General features: G+C 34.7%; 4 protein-coding genes across 4 annotated transcripts; 3 read left to right on the forward strand and 1 right to left on the reverse strand.

The window, feature by feature from the left end:
• The first annotated feature begins 2571 nt into the window (after window positions 1-2571).
• Window positions 2572-3858, forward strand: LOC101247120 (uncharacterized). Its single transcript, XM_004235978.5, has 2 exons — window positions 2572-3512; window positions 3604-3858. Exons 1-2 carry the CDS (start codon window positions 2862-2864, stop codon window positions 3685-3687), a joined length of 735 nt encoding a protein of 244 aa, XP_004236026.1. The 5' UTR covers window positions 2572-2861; the 3' UTR covers window positions 3688-3858.
• A 907-nt stretch (window positions 3859-4765) lies between these two features.
• LOC101263199 (probable xyloglucan 6-xylosyltransferase 5) lies at window positions 4766-8544 on the reverse strand. The gene is made up of 2 exons (XM_010320517.4): window positions 6838-8544; window positions 4766-5172 (listed from the first exon to the last, which is right to left on the reverse strand). Exon 1 carries the CDS (start codon window positions 8223-8225, stop codon window positions 6873-6875), a length of 1353 nt encoding a protein of 450 aa, XP_010318819.2. The 5' UTR covers window positions 8226-8544; the 3' UTR covers window positions 4766-5172; window positions 6838-6872.
• Window positions 8470-11737, forward strand: LOC101261703 (probable xyloglucan galactosyltransferase GT11). The gene has a single exon (XM_004236431.5). It carries the CDS (start codon window positions 9802-9804, stop codon window positions 11527-11529), a length of 1728 nt encoding a protein of 575 aa, XP_004236479.2. The 5' UTR covers window positions 8470-9801; the 3' UTR covers window positions 11530-11737.
• A 1092-nt stretch (window positions 11738-12829) lies between these two features.
• Window positions 12830-16689, forward strand: LOC101266321 (vesicle transport v-SNARE 11). Its single transcript, XM_004235958.5, has 6 exons — window positions 12830-13060; window positions 13284-13404; window positions 14665-14723; window positions 14808-14996; window positions 15901-16071; window positions 16291-16689. The coding sequence occupies exons 2-6, from the start codon at window positions 13311-13313 to the stop codon at window positions 16441-16443; spliced, it is 666 nt and encodes a 221-aa protein (XP_004236006.1). The 5' UTR covers window positions 12830-13060; window positions 13284-13310; the 3' UTR covers window positions 16444-16689.
• The last annotated feature ends 256 nt before the right edge of the window (window positions 16690-16945 follow it).

Genomic DNA, 16945 nt, shown 5'->3' on the forward strand with positions numbered 1-16945 from the left:
GTAATTCTAACCAACTATCAAACATAAGTTATTTATAAATAATTTAATATATTCATAACGTTTCTTCTAATCAGCTATTAAACGATACCCAAATATTTATGATTTGTGTGACTTGTTCCACACTTTGAGCTAAAAAGAAATAGGTCAACAATTTGCTTAGCTCAAATTTATTATATCTTTTACATTTTTCCTTGTTTGGTATCTCATCACCAACCAACATATTTCCCTTATTGAGAGTTTGTGTGTTTTTTGTAAAAAAAATAGAAAAGAAACAAAAAATACTCTAAATCTAAGTTGTCTTATGTATCAATTTAGCTTCACGAGATAGTTACCCAAAAATCTTTTATATATGATTGAGGTATGTTTTTCGTTCATAATTATAAAGGTTTTAAGTTTGAAATTCGATAAATTAGAAGAAAATCTCTATAGAAATTACGTAAAAAATAAAACGAGTATATGTATTGGTCGATTAATCAAAGTTGAATTGACTAGTTTGGACAATTTTATACAGATTGAATTGTGACACCTAATAGGGAGGACAGCCACAAATAAAGCAATGCTATTTTTTACGACTTTATGTGAAGACTTTGTTTTGTTATAAATAAAAAAGGCAAACATTACTTACAAACCTGTATTGTTTTCAGCAACTTCTTTGTGATGTTCAATCAATTCCTTCTTGTCTTCTGTCTAAGTAGAATCAAAGCTTACTTCTCTCTTCGATATTCAGTTCAGTACTTTCAACGTTTAATTTGGATAACTGATAATTGAAATTAAACATTGCTAATTGTTGAATTAAAAAAGAAAAATAAATTAATACCAAAAAATGGACCGGTAATAATTTGATTAATTAAGGGTAACTTTCACATATAGCAAAAAATATATATATATATTTGTATGCTATAGCAAAATTTGCATAATTGCGCTCCATAGCAAACATAAAACTGTATATTCGCTATACATATACAATTGTATAATTCGCTGGCCTATTTCGCTGCAATTGTATAATTTACTTTGCATACAGTTGAATCGAATTAAAATGTATGTATATTGCATAATTATAAGTGTATATCAAGAAGATATATGTTTCTCTCGCTTTATACAAAAATAGAAACACAATATATACACTTTTGTTGTATAAAGCTAGAGAAAATTGTATTTCACTGCAATTGTATAATTCGTTAACCTTTTTCTCTGCAGTATTTGAAGTAAAATGTTTGTAAATTGTATAATTAAGTGTATAACACGAAGATATATATTTTTGCATGTGTATATACACTTTTCTCTCGCTTTATACAAAACAGAAACAGAATTATACACTTCTGTGTATAAAGCGAGAGTGGCGAGCGAGAATGGAGAGTGGCGAGCGAAATTTTTGGGAGAGAGACGCTGGCAAATTTTGGCTAATGTTTGCTATGGAGCACAATTAAAACATACCCTAGCAATTTCATTTATTTTAAATTATTAATTTGCTATTATATACAATTTTCCCTATTAATGAGTGTTTAATTGTTTTTAAGTTGGATTTTGGATTTGAAAGGTGTAAACTGAGAAGTTAAAAAGTAACGCCGAATGTTGAACCCTTCAATCTGCACCAAGTAAAATACTCCACCACTTGTAATTTTTAATTCCAGCAACCATAAAAATGTATTAGTTTGGAGATTATTTGACTAAGATCTTAATTGTGATTTATTAATAATCCTGTTTCTGGATTGTATTAATAAAAATTTATTGAAAGGAGAGTATTAATGAAACAAGGATATTTTTGAATTATATACTATTTATTTTTTGTTTTTTTCGTTTAAAAAGTGCATTAGCTCGTGTCAAATTTTTTATTTATTAGAATATCAAATCAAGTGAGATAGGCTGGCCCAGTTTTTCAATTTCATCCACCCGGATCATGTATGGATGGATATGCCTTTTTGAAATGTCAATTTTTTTAACGAATAAAAAAGAATATTTTAGGGTGTCTTCGATTTAAAAGAAAATGTTTTATCAAAAAAGTATTTTTATTATTATTAAATTTATTATTGAATATTCATAAATTAAGGAGTTGGTATTGTTGCAAATGTAGTCATTTATCCTCCCCTCCGCATTTTCTTTTCGCCTTCCACCCTCAAAAGAAGACAAGAGGTGATTACATGCTGTCGGAACAAAGATATTACGAAAATAAATTTTAAACTCGTGACCTCAAGATTATGAATCTTGCGAGTTACCAAACTGCAAATTTCACTAACCTCCACCAGAGAAGTCTTTTAAAAAAATAATTTATTTTAAAAAAAATTATTGAAAGTGGGACTTCATTTTAAGAAATTGGATTATCATGATTATTTAACCAAACATGTCTTTGTAGAAAAAATACACTCAAGATTTGAGAAAAAATTATAATTTCTACTTCAAATTTTATAGAGTAATTTGAATAATATAATTCAAAAGTGACTAAACTTGAGTAAAATATTTTGTATGGAAACATTATCTAACTATACAAATATTTCTACAAGAAATACTAACCTACCTTATAGGTGAAATAATTACATGGTATTAGATTTCAAATCGAATACATCACTCTTACAAATTTTAAGTCAGATAAATGTATCAAAAATAATAAATACACGTATTTTTGGTTTGACTCTCATGTATTAGGGTGAAGTTAATATGGTACAAAACATAATTGAAGAGATGCAATAATGTCTTAAACTAATGAGATATGTGTTGTTGGCTCATTTTGTATACTATGGCTAAAGCATAAATTGGGTTACCAAAATTGGCTATCTTTGCACTTGGCAAACATATATAATTGGGCCATAGAAATGTCCAGATGGTCACGGGTCTCAGATGTGTGAGCAATTGTTTACTGTTTAGTAATGGTGATGGCGGATCTCGATGTAGAAGAAGAAGTCGCGGTAACAGAAACTCAGCTAGAGAAGCTTATGAAATGGGAACGTAGGAAGGATTTTCGATCTCTTTCCGATCCACCATCGGTCGTTTGCTCTATGTTCGAGATCCGAGATAATACACTCCACAAATCTTCCGGCGAGTTCGCGGTATTTCCTCCGGTAAACCACGAGAACCTTTACATATCCGTGAATTCTGTTCAGAAAACTCATAGCCAGTCATCGTCACCGCCGTTTCCCTCATCCCCGTCGGTGTCGTCGTTATCATCATCCTCATTTTCACCTTCTCATAGAGATAACGATGATTCGTCCTATTCATTCGCAGCCTCAGATTCCAATGTAGTGGATCCACTGAAATCTGTACCAGATAGTCCTCGGCCCCCAGCCAGAGCAGCTTGTAACGGAGGAAGATGGTGGAATTTGGGACTGCAAGTGTTGTTCTCTAGAAGTAGCATTTTAAACCGGGGTTTCACTTCAGCTCGAAGGGCTGTAACGATTGTTCTCTCGCCGTTTGGTATGGCGGCAATACTTGTGATGTTTGCGTATTTTCGTAGGCGACGAAGATTGATTAGAGCACAGAATGGGGAAGAGCTGAGACGCACCATTAGAGCGAAAGATGAGGTCTGTTAATTTTTGCTACAAAAATTCCCATGAGTTAATTAGTTTTAACTATAGTACTGGTTTATAATCCCTGGTGGTTCGTTTTTTGCAGAGAATAAATCAACTTCTAAGTCAAATAGCAGAGATGAATCAGGTATTTGTGGCTATGCACAAACGTAATCTGTCCAAGAATTAGCTGAAATTAGTATGTATCAATATTATGCAGTGTAGGGATAATGGTCAATACGCGCACATTCATCATGCTGAATGTCGATGCTCTAAGTCCATTAACGTACTGTGTATGCATGTAGTTTGAAACTCAATTCTTGCAAATATACCACAAATGGTAGGTTTGTTTAGATATGAATCTCTGAATCTCCAAGTTCACAAAATATGCAAATGGCCGAAGCTGCAACTAATCTACTACTAAGCATCATAATGTCCTGATTTCCCAGGGATACAACACCGGGATCCTAAGAAAGTCATTGATCTAATATCTATAAGCACGGGCCTGCCCCAGAACAGCTTTAAGAACAAACTATGAGAGCCGTGTGGACAACGAGGAAAAACACAATTTACAGTGAATTATGTAGATTGTTGAATCGATACCTACAGTACCTCCAGGGAAGAAAATACTTGCTAGTCCTTGGCTTTCTGCAAGTACTCCATCCATCCTAAAAGTGGATGGCCTCAATCTGATGTTAGAGTCCCCTTGGGTACAAAAGTCATCTTATCTTTGTTAAGGAGCGCTTTACCTCCCAATGTGGGACTTTCTGGCGCGTATCCGGATATAGTCGGGCTCCAATGTGGGTACTGGACACTGGGTGGGAAAACAAAGAAAGTTCTTTTCCTCTCCGCTATTTTCCATTTCCCCCAACCCCAACTCAGGCAACGTAAATAGTACTGTAGGTGTTTCTAACTATTTTAAGAGATCATCAGTTAGTGAATAAACATTCTCAACTCCCAAATAATATATGGAGGAAACTTTGAAGCTGATCAATCAGCTGCAAGGTACAAAACTACATTGACAAGAATACAGGGTTATATCTGTGAGTGCTTGCTTCAACAATTTTCTGCAATGGGATTTGAAAATGATAGTTTTGTGCAGAGCTTGTGGATGTACTGCACAATTATGTGGCCCTCTAAAAGAAAAAAACAGTTGCCCTCATACCACCATCTGCTGGACAAGTTATCGATATGATGGAACTACTCAAACTTTGGCGAAAAGGCTAAAAGAATGAAAGAAGATGAATTAATATTGGTACATTTTCAAGTTCATATAACTTTATGGTCCACTATCATATACCAAAAAATCATTAACCAACAGAAAAAACCGTCCAAGAATTGCAATTATACAAGTGTGATCACATCTTATACCTACCAAAGGTGTAGGTTGAGAGTGAGTAACTCATGTTGAAGCTATCTAGACAAATTCTACACTCATTCTATTTGGTTCCAGCTGTTCTTTTTCAAGCATATCATTCATACAGTTCAAAAGGCATCTCGCTGAGAAACTAAAATATTGCTAGAAATAAGTAAACCTAACACAAACTTAAAACCGTGGGAGGAAAAAAAAAGATGCAAGGCTTGACCACCAAAGTATAACAACCAGAAGAAACATGGCCGCTTCTTTCCAAGAGAGCCATTCTCATCCACGACAGGTCAAAACCTCAGTCGCACCCTGTGGAAAATCCGGAAATACTGTTATTATGGACGGTAAAAGATCAAGAAACTTGGGAAAATGTTTAGACCACAAATAATAAATAGTGTATAAGGATAACAAAGTCCGTCCTTTAGATCTGACACAATGGTTTTTTAAAGAGGTGCAGTAAAAGAGAACAGCGCTTAAGAATTAGGAAGCCTAGATTAGCAGTATGTAATTCAGTTTAAATGGGATTTGCATGGCAGTTAATATGCAGCGCTGTAAACCAACATCATCCCACCCAAATCCATAGTTGCACATCCACTAATCGTAACTCCAAGTTATATGGAACTGAGGCATAGTAGTTTTTATTTGGTGTATGTTGCTTCATCATAAAATTAAAAAAAAAACAGAGCACTTAACAAAGTACAAGCCATATCATATGAATACATTATTACTTAACAAGTGATTTCAGATAAATCATTGAATAGATTTGCCATGCTTGACTAAACCAATCTGCTGGTCGAACCAATTGATCTCTAAAACACCTGGGCTACAACTCCATTTATACAACACAAGAATATTTATCAGCACCTTATTACAGGGACTAATGTAAGGTTGAAGTAGAAAGGTAAAAAACAAATCAAAATCTAATATCTAATGATGAACTCGATAGGCCAAAGCAGACACTTCACAAGAAGAAACAACTACTATGCCTCAATCTCAATCTAGCTATGATAAGTTATATCTATGTCGTGTATTCTAAGATTCATCACATATTAATCAGCTTTACACGCTGGTTGTCAATCTACCACAATCCTCCTCCTTATGATAATAAAAGAGATTCAAAAAGACCATCACCAATATAGACATTTTAATTCGAAGGAGACGTTCTAATCCAAGCTCTCAAATAAAACAATATAGCAGTCGTCTAAATCAGTTACCCTCACCCATCCCTGGTTCCCATTCTAAGGTAAGGCATGCTTTCTCATTAGAAAGATAGGGCAAGTCATGAATACTACCAACTAGAAGATGTCCCACCTCAAATTAAAGAGGAGAAGGGAGAACTGCCAAGATTCTTAATCTCTCAAGTCACAAACATCGTAGAGTTTACAGAGAGAAAGAACTCAACCCTGATATATCGGCATCAATCTAGCAATTAAACAAGCATTTTCATTCAGAAATTCCATTTTTACTCTTCCCCCTCTCTTTTATTTTGGGGGTGGTGAGGGGGGTAAAAATGGAGGCTGGTTAAAAGGTCTACTCGCAAAAAGGACCCTGCTGGAAAATCTAACAGCAAAACAGAAGACCAAATCTGATGTCAGGCATTCGATTAATAAGCCAATTAGGAGTTTCCATGTGTTCAGCTGGACAATCTAATAGAGGATAGGGGGATGTCATTTGCAAAACAGGGTCAAAATGCTGATAACTCAGGCAGGGGAGAAAATAAATGAATAGTGATTGTGCATCAGCAATACAACAGTTATGGTAAACAAAAATACTAACGGAAACTAAGATCTTGTCAACACATTCGGAGTACAAGTTCTTCAAGAATGACCAAACACAATTAGGAAATATGCAATGGTTACTCAGGTTTCAAGACGTAACGAGATGCGGAAGGGAGCTATGTTGACATGTTTACATTACAGAGTGTTACAGATCTAACCTACAAATACAAACAAACCAAAATGATATCTCATATACCTGCAGATTCTTCTATGCAAAAGCTGGTGTGGCCACTAGCTGTGAGTTTCTGTGCTCTCATGCTTTGCATGTCGAACATCTAACTGATCTACATACTGCAATGGATTATCTGTTTCATTCCTAATCCTTTTGATGTTTGGGCTTAACAATCCCTTATGTCTAAACCCATACAAGTTAAGCACTTGATTATCTGCAAAATTGAAAGCCCTCTCCATATTTTTCAAGCACCTCTCCGCAGGATAATCTCCATAGCTCCCACATGGCTTGCATCCCACAAAATGAGTTACAAATGGCCATCTTGCATCGCCCAAACCTGGATGGTACTTCTCAATCATCTCCTCGTACCTATCAACTAACCCTGCCCAATATCCATGTAGATAGTAAGAATTTTCAATGAACACCTTGTCCATCCACTGATCCTTCTGTGAGGTCAGCAAGTATATTAGCGCAGACTGATCATCTGCTTCAAATGCTGGTCTACCCTTCAAGTTAGCTGTCAACACCTTCCCAGCTTCTTCACGAACAGGACCTTTCGGCCCCATTGGTGCCCATGCATCCAACAAATCAAGAGACCACTGGCAATTCCTTACGAGGAAACTACCCGTGTTTACCGCAACCCATGATTTCTGATCAAACAATAGATCTGGGTAGCCATGAATAATAAGATTATGATCTTCGTACTTGTTAAAAGGGATCTCAAAGACCATATCAGTGAATAGAGCATCACTATCCATCCACCATATCCACTCTACTTCAGGGTGTGACAACATTAGTCTACGAATCAACGGCAGTTTAGCCCAATACCCAGCCATTTCCATTTCCAATTGAGCTAAATTATAAACAATCTCAATCCCATGGATCCTACAATAATCAATTTTGTTCTTTATAGCCTTCAACAAGTAATGATCCCCAATTGGATTATCACAAGGGTTTGGCGGCGAACCAGTTACTAGCATAACACGAGGCTTACCTTGAACAAAATTAGGGAATTCAGGGTTTTTCTGAAGCCAGAGTTTCCTGTCTTCATCCCAGGCGGTAATCTTCGGTCCTAACCTGTACGTTGCATTAAGGGTGAAGAAGTCATCCGGGTCCTTATCGGATCGGATCTCGGCTATGATCCGGTTCGTCTCCTCAATTAGATTCAGGTTCTCAACATCAGGTCCTGATGAAGCGAGATTGCCGAAACCAATTGTGCCACGTAGGACAAGGATAGTAACAAAGCCGCAAAGAATAGTAATCTTAATATTGTTGAAAGTACGTTGGATCTGTCTTCCCCGAGGTAAAATGGAGCTGGCACGTCCTCCTCCGGCGCCGCCGTTGGGTGTGGCGGTAGTGGGTAGTGCTCCACCAGCTCTTTTCTGAGCTGTGAAGCTATTGTCTGGACCCATTAAGCTCAACCTCTCTTTTCTTTTGAGTAATGGGGGGAGGGGTGTTTTAGAGGAGAGGAAAACAGAGTGACATGGAAGTCAAAAGGGCGTGAGAAATGGAGAAGAGATAGGAAGAAGAAAGGAAGAGACAAAGCACCGACGATGGACTCTAGTTTTTCTGAGGAAACTACAGTAAAATTGTTATTTCTTTTGTAATGATTTGTTTCGTTAATTTTGCTTTTGTCTCTGCCGTTTTGAGTTTTTTTTTTAAGTTTATTTTACCGTAAATAATAAAATCCCGCTGTTCGCGGGCTGGATTTAACGCGTTATTATGAACCCCATGTTCTTCTTCCATAGTTTGTTCAACTAATTTTTAAATAGTCATTACCAGCTTCCTTCAAAGTTTCCTCAATTATCGATTATTTTTTTCAAAATATTGTCCAACAAAATCTTGTGATTAATGAGAGACTTAAAAACTCTCGATCTGAATATAAGTCAAAATCATACTCCTAATTCTTAAGATATTTTGATAATGTGGTTCAATCAAAATTAAATATTTAATTGACATAATATAATAGTTCTTTTTTTTTTTTTTTATCTTTGCGATGTTATTAAGACTTTTAGATTTAATAATTAGTACCCAGTAGGCTAGTACTCTAGAAATGCAAGACCTTAGTTTTCGACAATTAAAGAACCATTAATTAAATCTAGAGAAAATTAGATTTAGAACTAGATGGATACTCATATTCATTTGTTCTTGCCGGCATGTGTTAACTTTACCATGTGCAATGTGCCTAAACTACCATTTAGATCACATCAAAGTACAAAAAATAAATAATAGTAGAGTATTATTTTTTATGCACATTAAGTGTGTCCAGATCCTTAAAAAATTGACAATATATAGCCTAATATCATATTAGACTAATAAGTTGGTTAACATCATAATTCATAAATATAGGTTTGTTTACGTAGGAATTACCTCAATCAAAAGTTTTAGATATTACTCGATATTCAATACATACGTTTTCAAAATTGAGTTGCAGTCAGTGCACAAATGATGATATTCTTGTTAATTCAGTTGGTTAAATTTGTCCGCAAAACTAAACATAAAATTCATCAAATTAGTTGTAAAGGTGAAATTTATTAACTCATAAACTATCAAAGATAGAATTTAAAGAGAGGTTCAAAAGTGGTTAGATTAGTGATGGGCCTTGGGCTACTGTGATACACAACTTTTCTGAATTAAATTTCTAAAATATCGTATATGAGACTATTATTATAAGTTGATAACATATGAATTTAAATATGTGAGACTTTCTAAATATACTTTATTATATTTAACGTCAAATTGATTAAAGATTAATGTTTGAACAAACGTGGTCCAATATTAATTGAGTGAGTGATTAAACTAATCCTATGAATAGTCCAAACAGAAGAAGCATTTTTATAGCATCTTACCGCCCTCTGTTATGTGCCAAAACAATCAATTTTTTTAATTTTATTTTTCGTCATGGTTAAAGCCAGAAAACACCTTTTATGTTTATGCTTAATAGAAGAAGAAAAAAGATAATTAGATCAAGAACATTTGTAAAACAAAATGGATAACTCCCTCACAACAAGGTCTCGCAATAAATTTTGGTTTGTTTTCTTTTTTCTATTTGTTTCTTGGTACTTATTGCTTTATGGAATTGATTGGTCTTCTTTACCTGGTTTTGTAACAACGTCACGATATGAAGTAAATTCAATTGAATCCTTTCGTCCACCTCCTCATCATGAAAATGTTCATAATGTTAGCTCCAATTTCAATGCTACAAGTGTTGATGATGATAATGCTAGCAACGAGACGACGCGATCCAAGGAGGAAGAATCACTGTCTAATGAAAATGATAATGTGGTAGTACCTGATTTGGAGGAACTCCAGAAGGAATTGGAACCTTTGTTAAGAAAAATGGAACCTCCAAAAGAAGAGAAAAAGATCGAAAAGGAAGTTGATAACAAGGGAGGAAAATGTGCAGGACGATATATTTATGTGGCAGAAATACCTAGTAAGTTCAATGAAATCATGTTGAAGGAATGTAAATTGTTGAATAAATGGGAAGATATGTGTCAATATTTGGTAAATATGGGGCTTGGTCCTGATCTTGGAAACCCTCAAAGGATTTTCATGAACAAAGGTTGGTATACTACGAATCAATTTTCGTTAGAAGTTCTGTTTCATAACAGAATGAAACAGTACGATTGTCTAACGAATGATTCTTCAGTAGCATCAGCAGTTTTCGTTCCATACTATTCAGGGTTCGATGTTGCTAGGTACTTGTGGGATGATTTCAACACATCAATGAGGGATGCTGGTGCAATTGAGGTCGCAAAGTTTCTCAAGGAAAAACCTGAATGGAAGACAATGTGGGGAAGAGATCATTTCATGATTGCTGGTAGAATTACTTGGGATTTTAGGAGAGGTATTGAGGAAGATTCAGCTTGGGGGAACAAGTTAATGTTGTTACCTGAGGCAAAGAACATGACTATCTTAACAATCGAATCGAGTCCTTGGAACAGGAATGATTTCGCGATTCCATATCCAACCTATTTCCATCCTTCAAGTGACAGTGATGTAGTACAGTGGCAGAACAGGATGAGGAAGTTAAGGAGGAGGGTGTTGTTTTCATTCGCGGGGGCTCCACGTCCTCAACTTGAGGACTCAATAAGAAGTGAAATCATGGAACAATGCTCAGCCACGAGGCGTAAATGCAAGCTATTGGAGTGTAAAGACTTACACAACAAATGCAACAAGCCTGAACATGTAATGAGGCTGTTTCAAAGTTCAATTTTTTGCTTACAACCCTCAGGGGATTCGTTCACTAGGAGGTCTACTTTCGATTCAATTTTGGCTGGTTGTATCCCAGTGTTTTTCACTCCTGGATCCGCGTATGTCCAATATATATGGCACTTGCCAAAAGATTACACCAAATACTCAGTGCTCATACCGGAAGATGATGTTAGGAAAAAGAAAGTGAGCATCGAAAATGTACTATCTAAAATACCAAAATCACAAGTAGCAGCAATGAGAGAAGAAGTGATAAAGCTTATACCAAATGTAGTTTATGCAGATCCAAGAACAAGATTGGAGACAGTTAAAGATGCATTTGATTTGGCAGTGAAAGGGGTTCTTGAAAGAGTGGATGTAATAAGAAAAGAGATGAGACAGGGCAAATATTCAAGTATGATATTTGATGAAGAATTTAGCTGGAAGTATCATACATTTGGGACATTACAAAAGCATGAGTGGGATAGTTTCTTTTTGAGAACCAACAAAGAGAAGTACTAAATTATTTGTCAAAATTCTTGCAAGTTACTTGTATGTAGTTTCTAGCTTGCTAGTTTAATGTAAAGTATGTATTTTATCTCATATTTGTTGTATACTCTATAGGGTTTTTTTTCTCTTCTTCTTTTAATTTTTTTTATGAGGTTTCGGTTGACTTGGAAGTTCTCCTTGTCTCTTTAAAAGACAAATATGATTCTCGAATATTCAAGTCGTGTTTCAAATTTGTCAAAATTGAGTCCTCTAATAAGTATACTCTAGTGATAACAGTCTGGTCTTTCCTAAGAACTCATATCGATCTCGTTTGCCCTTGTGAGGTTGTATTTATGTTTTTAAGGATTGGATTGTTCGCTCATTAAAATGGTACATGAGTTAAATTTCTTTAGAGCATCGACAGGTCTATAATTTCAATTATCGTATCCATAACAAATGAAGAATCATCTAAGCAATACCTATTACAAACTTTCATACTTCAACATATAGAAGAAGATGATAATGCTTTTAGTTATACAAGTTATTGTAAACCCAAGAGTATCCCTATAGATCCTCCCTTGTCCTAATATTATGTCTTCTAACAATAATATAAGATGTCTTAAGGAGCCAACAAACAAGATAACAAAACAAATGTTACAAACAAATACTTGGGCCCAACAAGTGTGGACTGTCGAGCAAGCCCAACACATTCAATTGAGAAGGACATTAGCTACCTCACAATTTACTTGGTAACTCGATAAAATTCATATATCATAAACGGATTCTGAATTTAAATAAAGTATTTATGTAACATTTATTGGAAACTTACATAAACATACTACTGCAATAATAAAATATTTATCATTTATAGTAATAATATTTTTTTTTCACTTGATCAATATTAATTCATTTATAATACAAGTTTGACACATATTACAAAGAACAATTTATTATTCACGTATAATACAAGTTTTAATTATGTATGATATATTTATCACACATTTTAATACATTTATAATTCAATGTGCCTAATTTATATCAAACAAACATAATATATTTCAAAAAACAATTATAATTTATATGTATTGCATACATAATTCGCTTTTAATTCATATTGCAGATTTAATATAATATTGTTATAAATGGTAATAAATAAAAAAGTATTGCTAAAATAAGTGATTATTTATTAAAAAGTATCAACTTTTTTAAATATAATTTTTCCTTATTTTCAATTTAATTTAAATGATAATAAATAAAAAATATCGCTAAAAACGATAATTATTTATTAAAATATACTAATTTTTTTAATGTAATTTTTCCATATTTTCAATTCAATTTGAAACGTGCAATCAATTATTATTTTTTCAGACAAAAGGGGGGAAAACTTTTCAAGGGTAATAAAGTCTTTTCTGATATGTTTTGCTTAGTGCTTGAAAGGTCTCCTATAGGATAATCATTCTATTATTCGCGATTGTTCCCAAAAGACCGTGCCAACGAACTTCCGACTAATTCTCCGATCGCCGACCGGCCGGCGTATTTGTCTCCTTTCTCCGATCAATTCAAGGTGCGTATCGATCTTCTCTATGAATCAGTAGAATGATCTAGTTGTATTTGCGAAATTATCGTATCTTTAGGGTTTGATTTGTTCGGTTATCTAAGAATCATGGCTATAGTCGATTTGAAGGATCACAATTTAGTGTATTGTTATATTTTAACGGAGAATGTAATTTAGGGAAAAAGAGATAGCTGAATTGGCTGATATTTACGGTGGTTTTTTTGATCTGAAGGTTTTGTGAACTTTGAGAAGGGGCAGAATGAGTCAGGTTTTCGAAGGATATGAAAGACAGTACTGTGAGCTTTCAGCTATTTTAACGAAGAAATGCAACTCAGCTACTATCCTAGATGGAGGTGAGAAGAACAGTCATTTCCCTCCTTTTCTTTGAAAGATGCTTTTGATGCATTCTTGTTCTCTTCTTAATAGTTCATGCATGATTTGGTTCCGATTGCCCAAGCCTTGGTGGATAAAGTTACTGGATAGGTGTGCTGGTGGAAGTTCAACAAGTACTTGTGGAATTTGTCGAGGAGGAGACAAGGCTTGTGGGCTAACACCACAATTATTAAAAAGGAAATTTCTGCTGGATTTTTTAATCTTTTAAATCTCAAAGAATATTTACAAGAATAAATAGCACTGCTCTTCATGCTGGATTACGCAACATGTAGTGTAAAACCAATTTGTTTTTAAAAATGGAAATAAAATGTCTATCTGTGGTGGCTATAGCTTTTACTAAAGTTGGTTAGATTGTTTTGGTTATTTGGCTAATTATTTACTTTCTCATAGCTCGGTGTTTTCCTGCTGACCGGTTCTATACATTTTAACTTTGGCAAATGGATGAGATTTTCTAACAACTGAGCAATTGGGAAGATTATGAAAATGGTTCTTAATTGTGTAGAACTTTGTTTAATTTTCCAAAAATGTGTAGTCTCTCTCTGCAAGCATTTCAATTGATTTTTGTGAAAAGTACATAAGCTATTTTAGCAGGTGTTAATAAGATATCCAAAATGAGGAGTATAGAGTTAGCAATGGGAGGAGATATTACATGTGTGAGGTCAAGATAACTACGTTGCTTTTAGATACACATTAGGTAATTGGAGTGTCTGAAAATGATTTTGGCATTACTCTTTATGTGTATGTGTGTTCCAGATGATATCACTACTGATATATTCTAATAATCTTTGACTGGCATCATACATATCACTATTTCAGTACTGTTGTTTGTGGGAGCAACTTGTAATAAGAAAGTCATGGTAATACAAATCCTGTAACTGGGGTGGACTATGCAGATGATAACATTCTCTTGATCTTGTAAAAAATGGACATAGTCATATAACACTCTCTTGACATAATTGTCCTGAAATCTACCCCAGAAAATGGTGTTAAGTTCCATTTGAAACCTCTGCTATTACTACTTGTTTTGGTGTTCTTCTGCATTTTTTACCATTAGGTCAGTTATTGCCTTTTTGTTGCTTCTGTTATTCCTCAATCGCAGGGCTCATTAACCTGAGATTTCTGTATTTCATCCTTTTTTGGGCCTCTCTTAAGCTTTACTATTTGACTATTTAGCTCAGTTGCTTTTTAAAACTGTTTGTCTTTTTTATTTTAATTTGCAGAACAGAAGAAACAGAAACTGTCTGAAATAAAAGCTGGCCTAGATGATGCTGAAGCATTGGTAATTTGTAAGCTTTGGCTGCAACCTGTTTTTGCTTGTTTCTGAAATATTTTTGTTTATAATGCTCTTTTGTCCTTATTCCAGATTCGCAAAATGGACCTAGAAGCTCGGAGTTTACCTCCAAATGTTAAAGCCACACTTCTTGCCAAGTTGAGAGAATATAAGAGTGATCTGAACAACTTAAAAACTGAAGTGAAAAGAATCACATCAGGAAATGTAAACCAAGCTGCAAGGGATGAATTGTTGGAATCGGGAATGGCAGATGCTAACATGGTAATCTCCTTCCCCTATCATGTTTTCAAGAGTCAAGCTAGTCCGTTAACGAAAGAACTATAAGCTAATCTTAATCCTTTATAGCTTACATAAGTAGATTCACATTCCCTTCCTGTTGAGTGTAGGCTGCTAGTTTTCAATTGCTACTTCAATCGTAATGGCATGCAGATAATTGTACTGTGCAGACTGACTATCATAGTTTTCCAGACATCTGAACCAATAGTGCTTCTCTCACATTGTATTACTTTATTGGTTTACATTTCCAACTTTATCTTTGTGGTCTATCAACTTTAGGTTCTATTTTGCCCCATCTTTTGTCTTGTTTGAATGATTTTTCTTTACAAGGGAAGTTTAACCAGTGTGGTGTCGTTTATGTCAAGAGCGAGAATAGCAAGTAGTGTAAGCTCCTAAGCATTACGCCGTCAATTCCATTTTATGATAGAGGTATTCGGTAGGGCACAAGGTAAAAAATGTTTAATTTAATTTTTACTATGTTGGTAATATTGGAAAAGAACGTTAAATTAATAGTTGAAAATTAAATCTGATACAGCAACTGCTCATCGAGTTAAAATCTAAACATTAAATGAGCTTATAATCTTAAAAGTTGTGAAAGTGGTATAGAATATGATTACCAGTGGATGGTATCAAATACGTCTGGAATGTCGCATGAAGGAAAGAATATTCATATAAATTGGAAGGAGAAACATGAAGTTGTAATTCCCCTATTGCAAGCTCGTTACTCGAGTCTTCTTATTGAACAAATATATCTTTTATCAATGTACTGTCAGGATATCTTATGCTAGACAAGTTGATATGTGATAGTGAAAACTTTCTCACATTTCGATTGACTCTTCATAGAAATTATGTTCTTGCTTGATCAAAATTTTGATCTAATGGCATACAGGTGTCTGCTGATCAAAGGCAAAGGTTGATGATGTCAACAGAGAGATTGAACCGTTCAAGCGACAGGATCAGGGACAGTCGAAAGACAATGCTAGAAACCGAGGATCTGGGGGTCTCAATTCTTCAAGATTTGCATCAACAACGTCAGTCTCTTCTGCATGCACATGACACGGTACACAATCTATTCATTTTTGTCCATCCTATCTGAACAGCCTAAACAAATTGTGAAACTAAGAAGTGGACAAACAGAGATTCTGATATGCTATTTTTGTGAATATTAAAAGATCATGAAGTTTGATAAATCTAATTAAGGAAAGGTTTGTGGAATAAGATTGAGATTAACATGCATAATTATGTAAATGCAATGATCAGTAAGTTTCTTCCTTGGCAGCTTCATGGAGTGGATGATAATATTAGCAGGAGCAAGAAGATTTTGACTACAATGTCAAGAAGGATGAGCAGGAATAAATGGATCATTGGCACTATCATTGTTGTCTTGGTCCTGGCTATACTATTAGTTCTTTACTTCAAGCTCGCCCATTAGCACAATGGATGGTTTTCAGGATTTCTGCCGCTTCTCTTTTGTTATAGCAAAACATTTATCTTTGGACACACTGCTTCTGATTTCACAGTTAGTTGCCTCATTTGCGGTCCGTGTGGTGTGGTTTGGTAGTGTGCTTCTTATACTGGCAATTTTCATAATATTAATTCCCATGTTTGTCTATTACTATGTTTGAATTTGGTGATCCTTGTCCAAAATGAGTAAAATGTATTTAATGTTATGCACCAATTTAGTCTCTTTCCTTTCTTTTCATCACTATCGTTCTTTGCTTTAGCCCACAAATATGCCCCTGTTCTTCTTTGGACTTGTTATGGTCATCTTTCCAAAGGATTGGATCAGATAACAACGAAAGAATTTTATCATCTTAGAAAAGATAAACCTTTTCAGATCCAAGTGAAAGAGTTGATTGCCCTTGTGTACAGAACTTGTTTATCCCCCTTGGAAAAATTTAGCATCTTTTATGAGGAGGATCCGTCTGTTATTG

The sequence above is a fragment of the Solanum lycopersicum genome, chromosome 3 (assembly GCF_036512215.1).
Source record: "Solanum lycopersicum chromosome 3, SLM_r2.1".
NCBI classification, from domain to species: Eukaryota; Viridiplantae; Streptophyta; class Magnoliopsida; order Solanales; family Solanaceae; genus Solanum; species Solanum lycopersicum.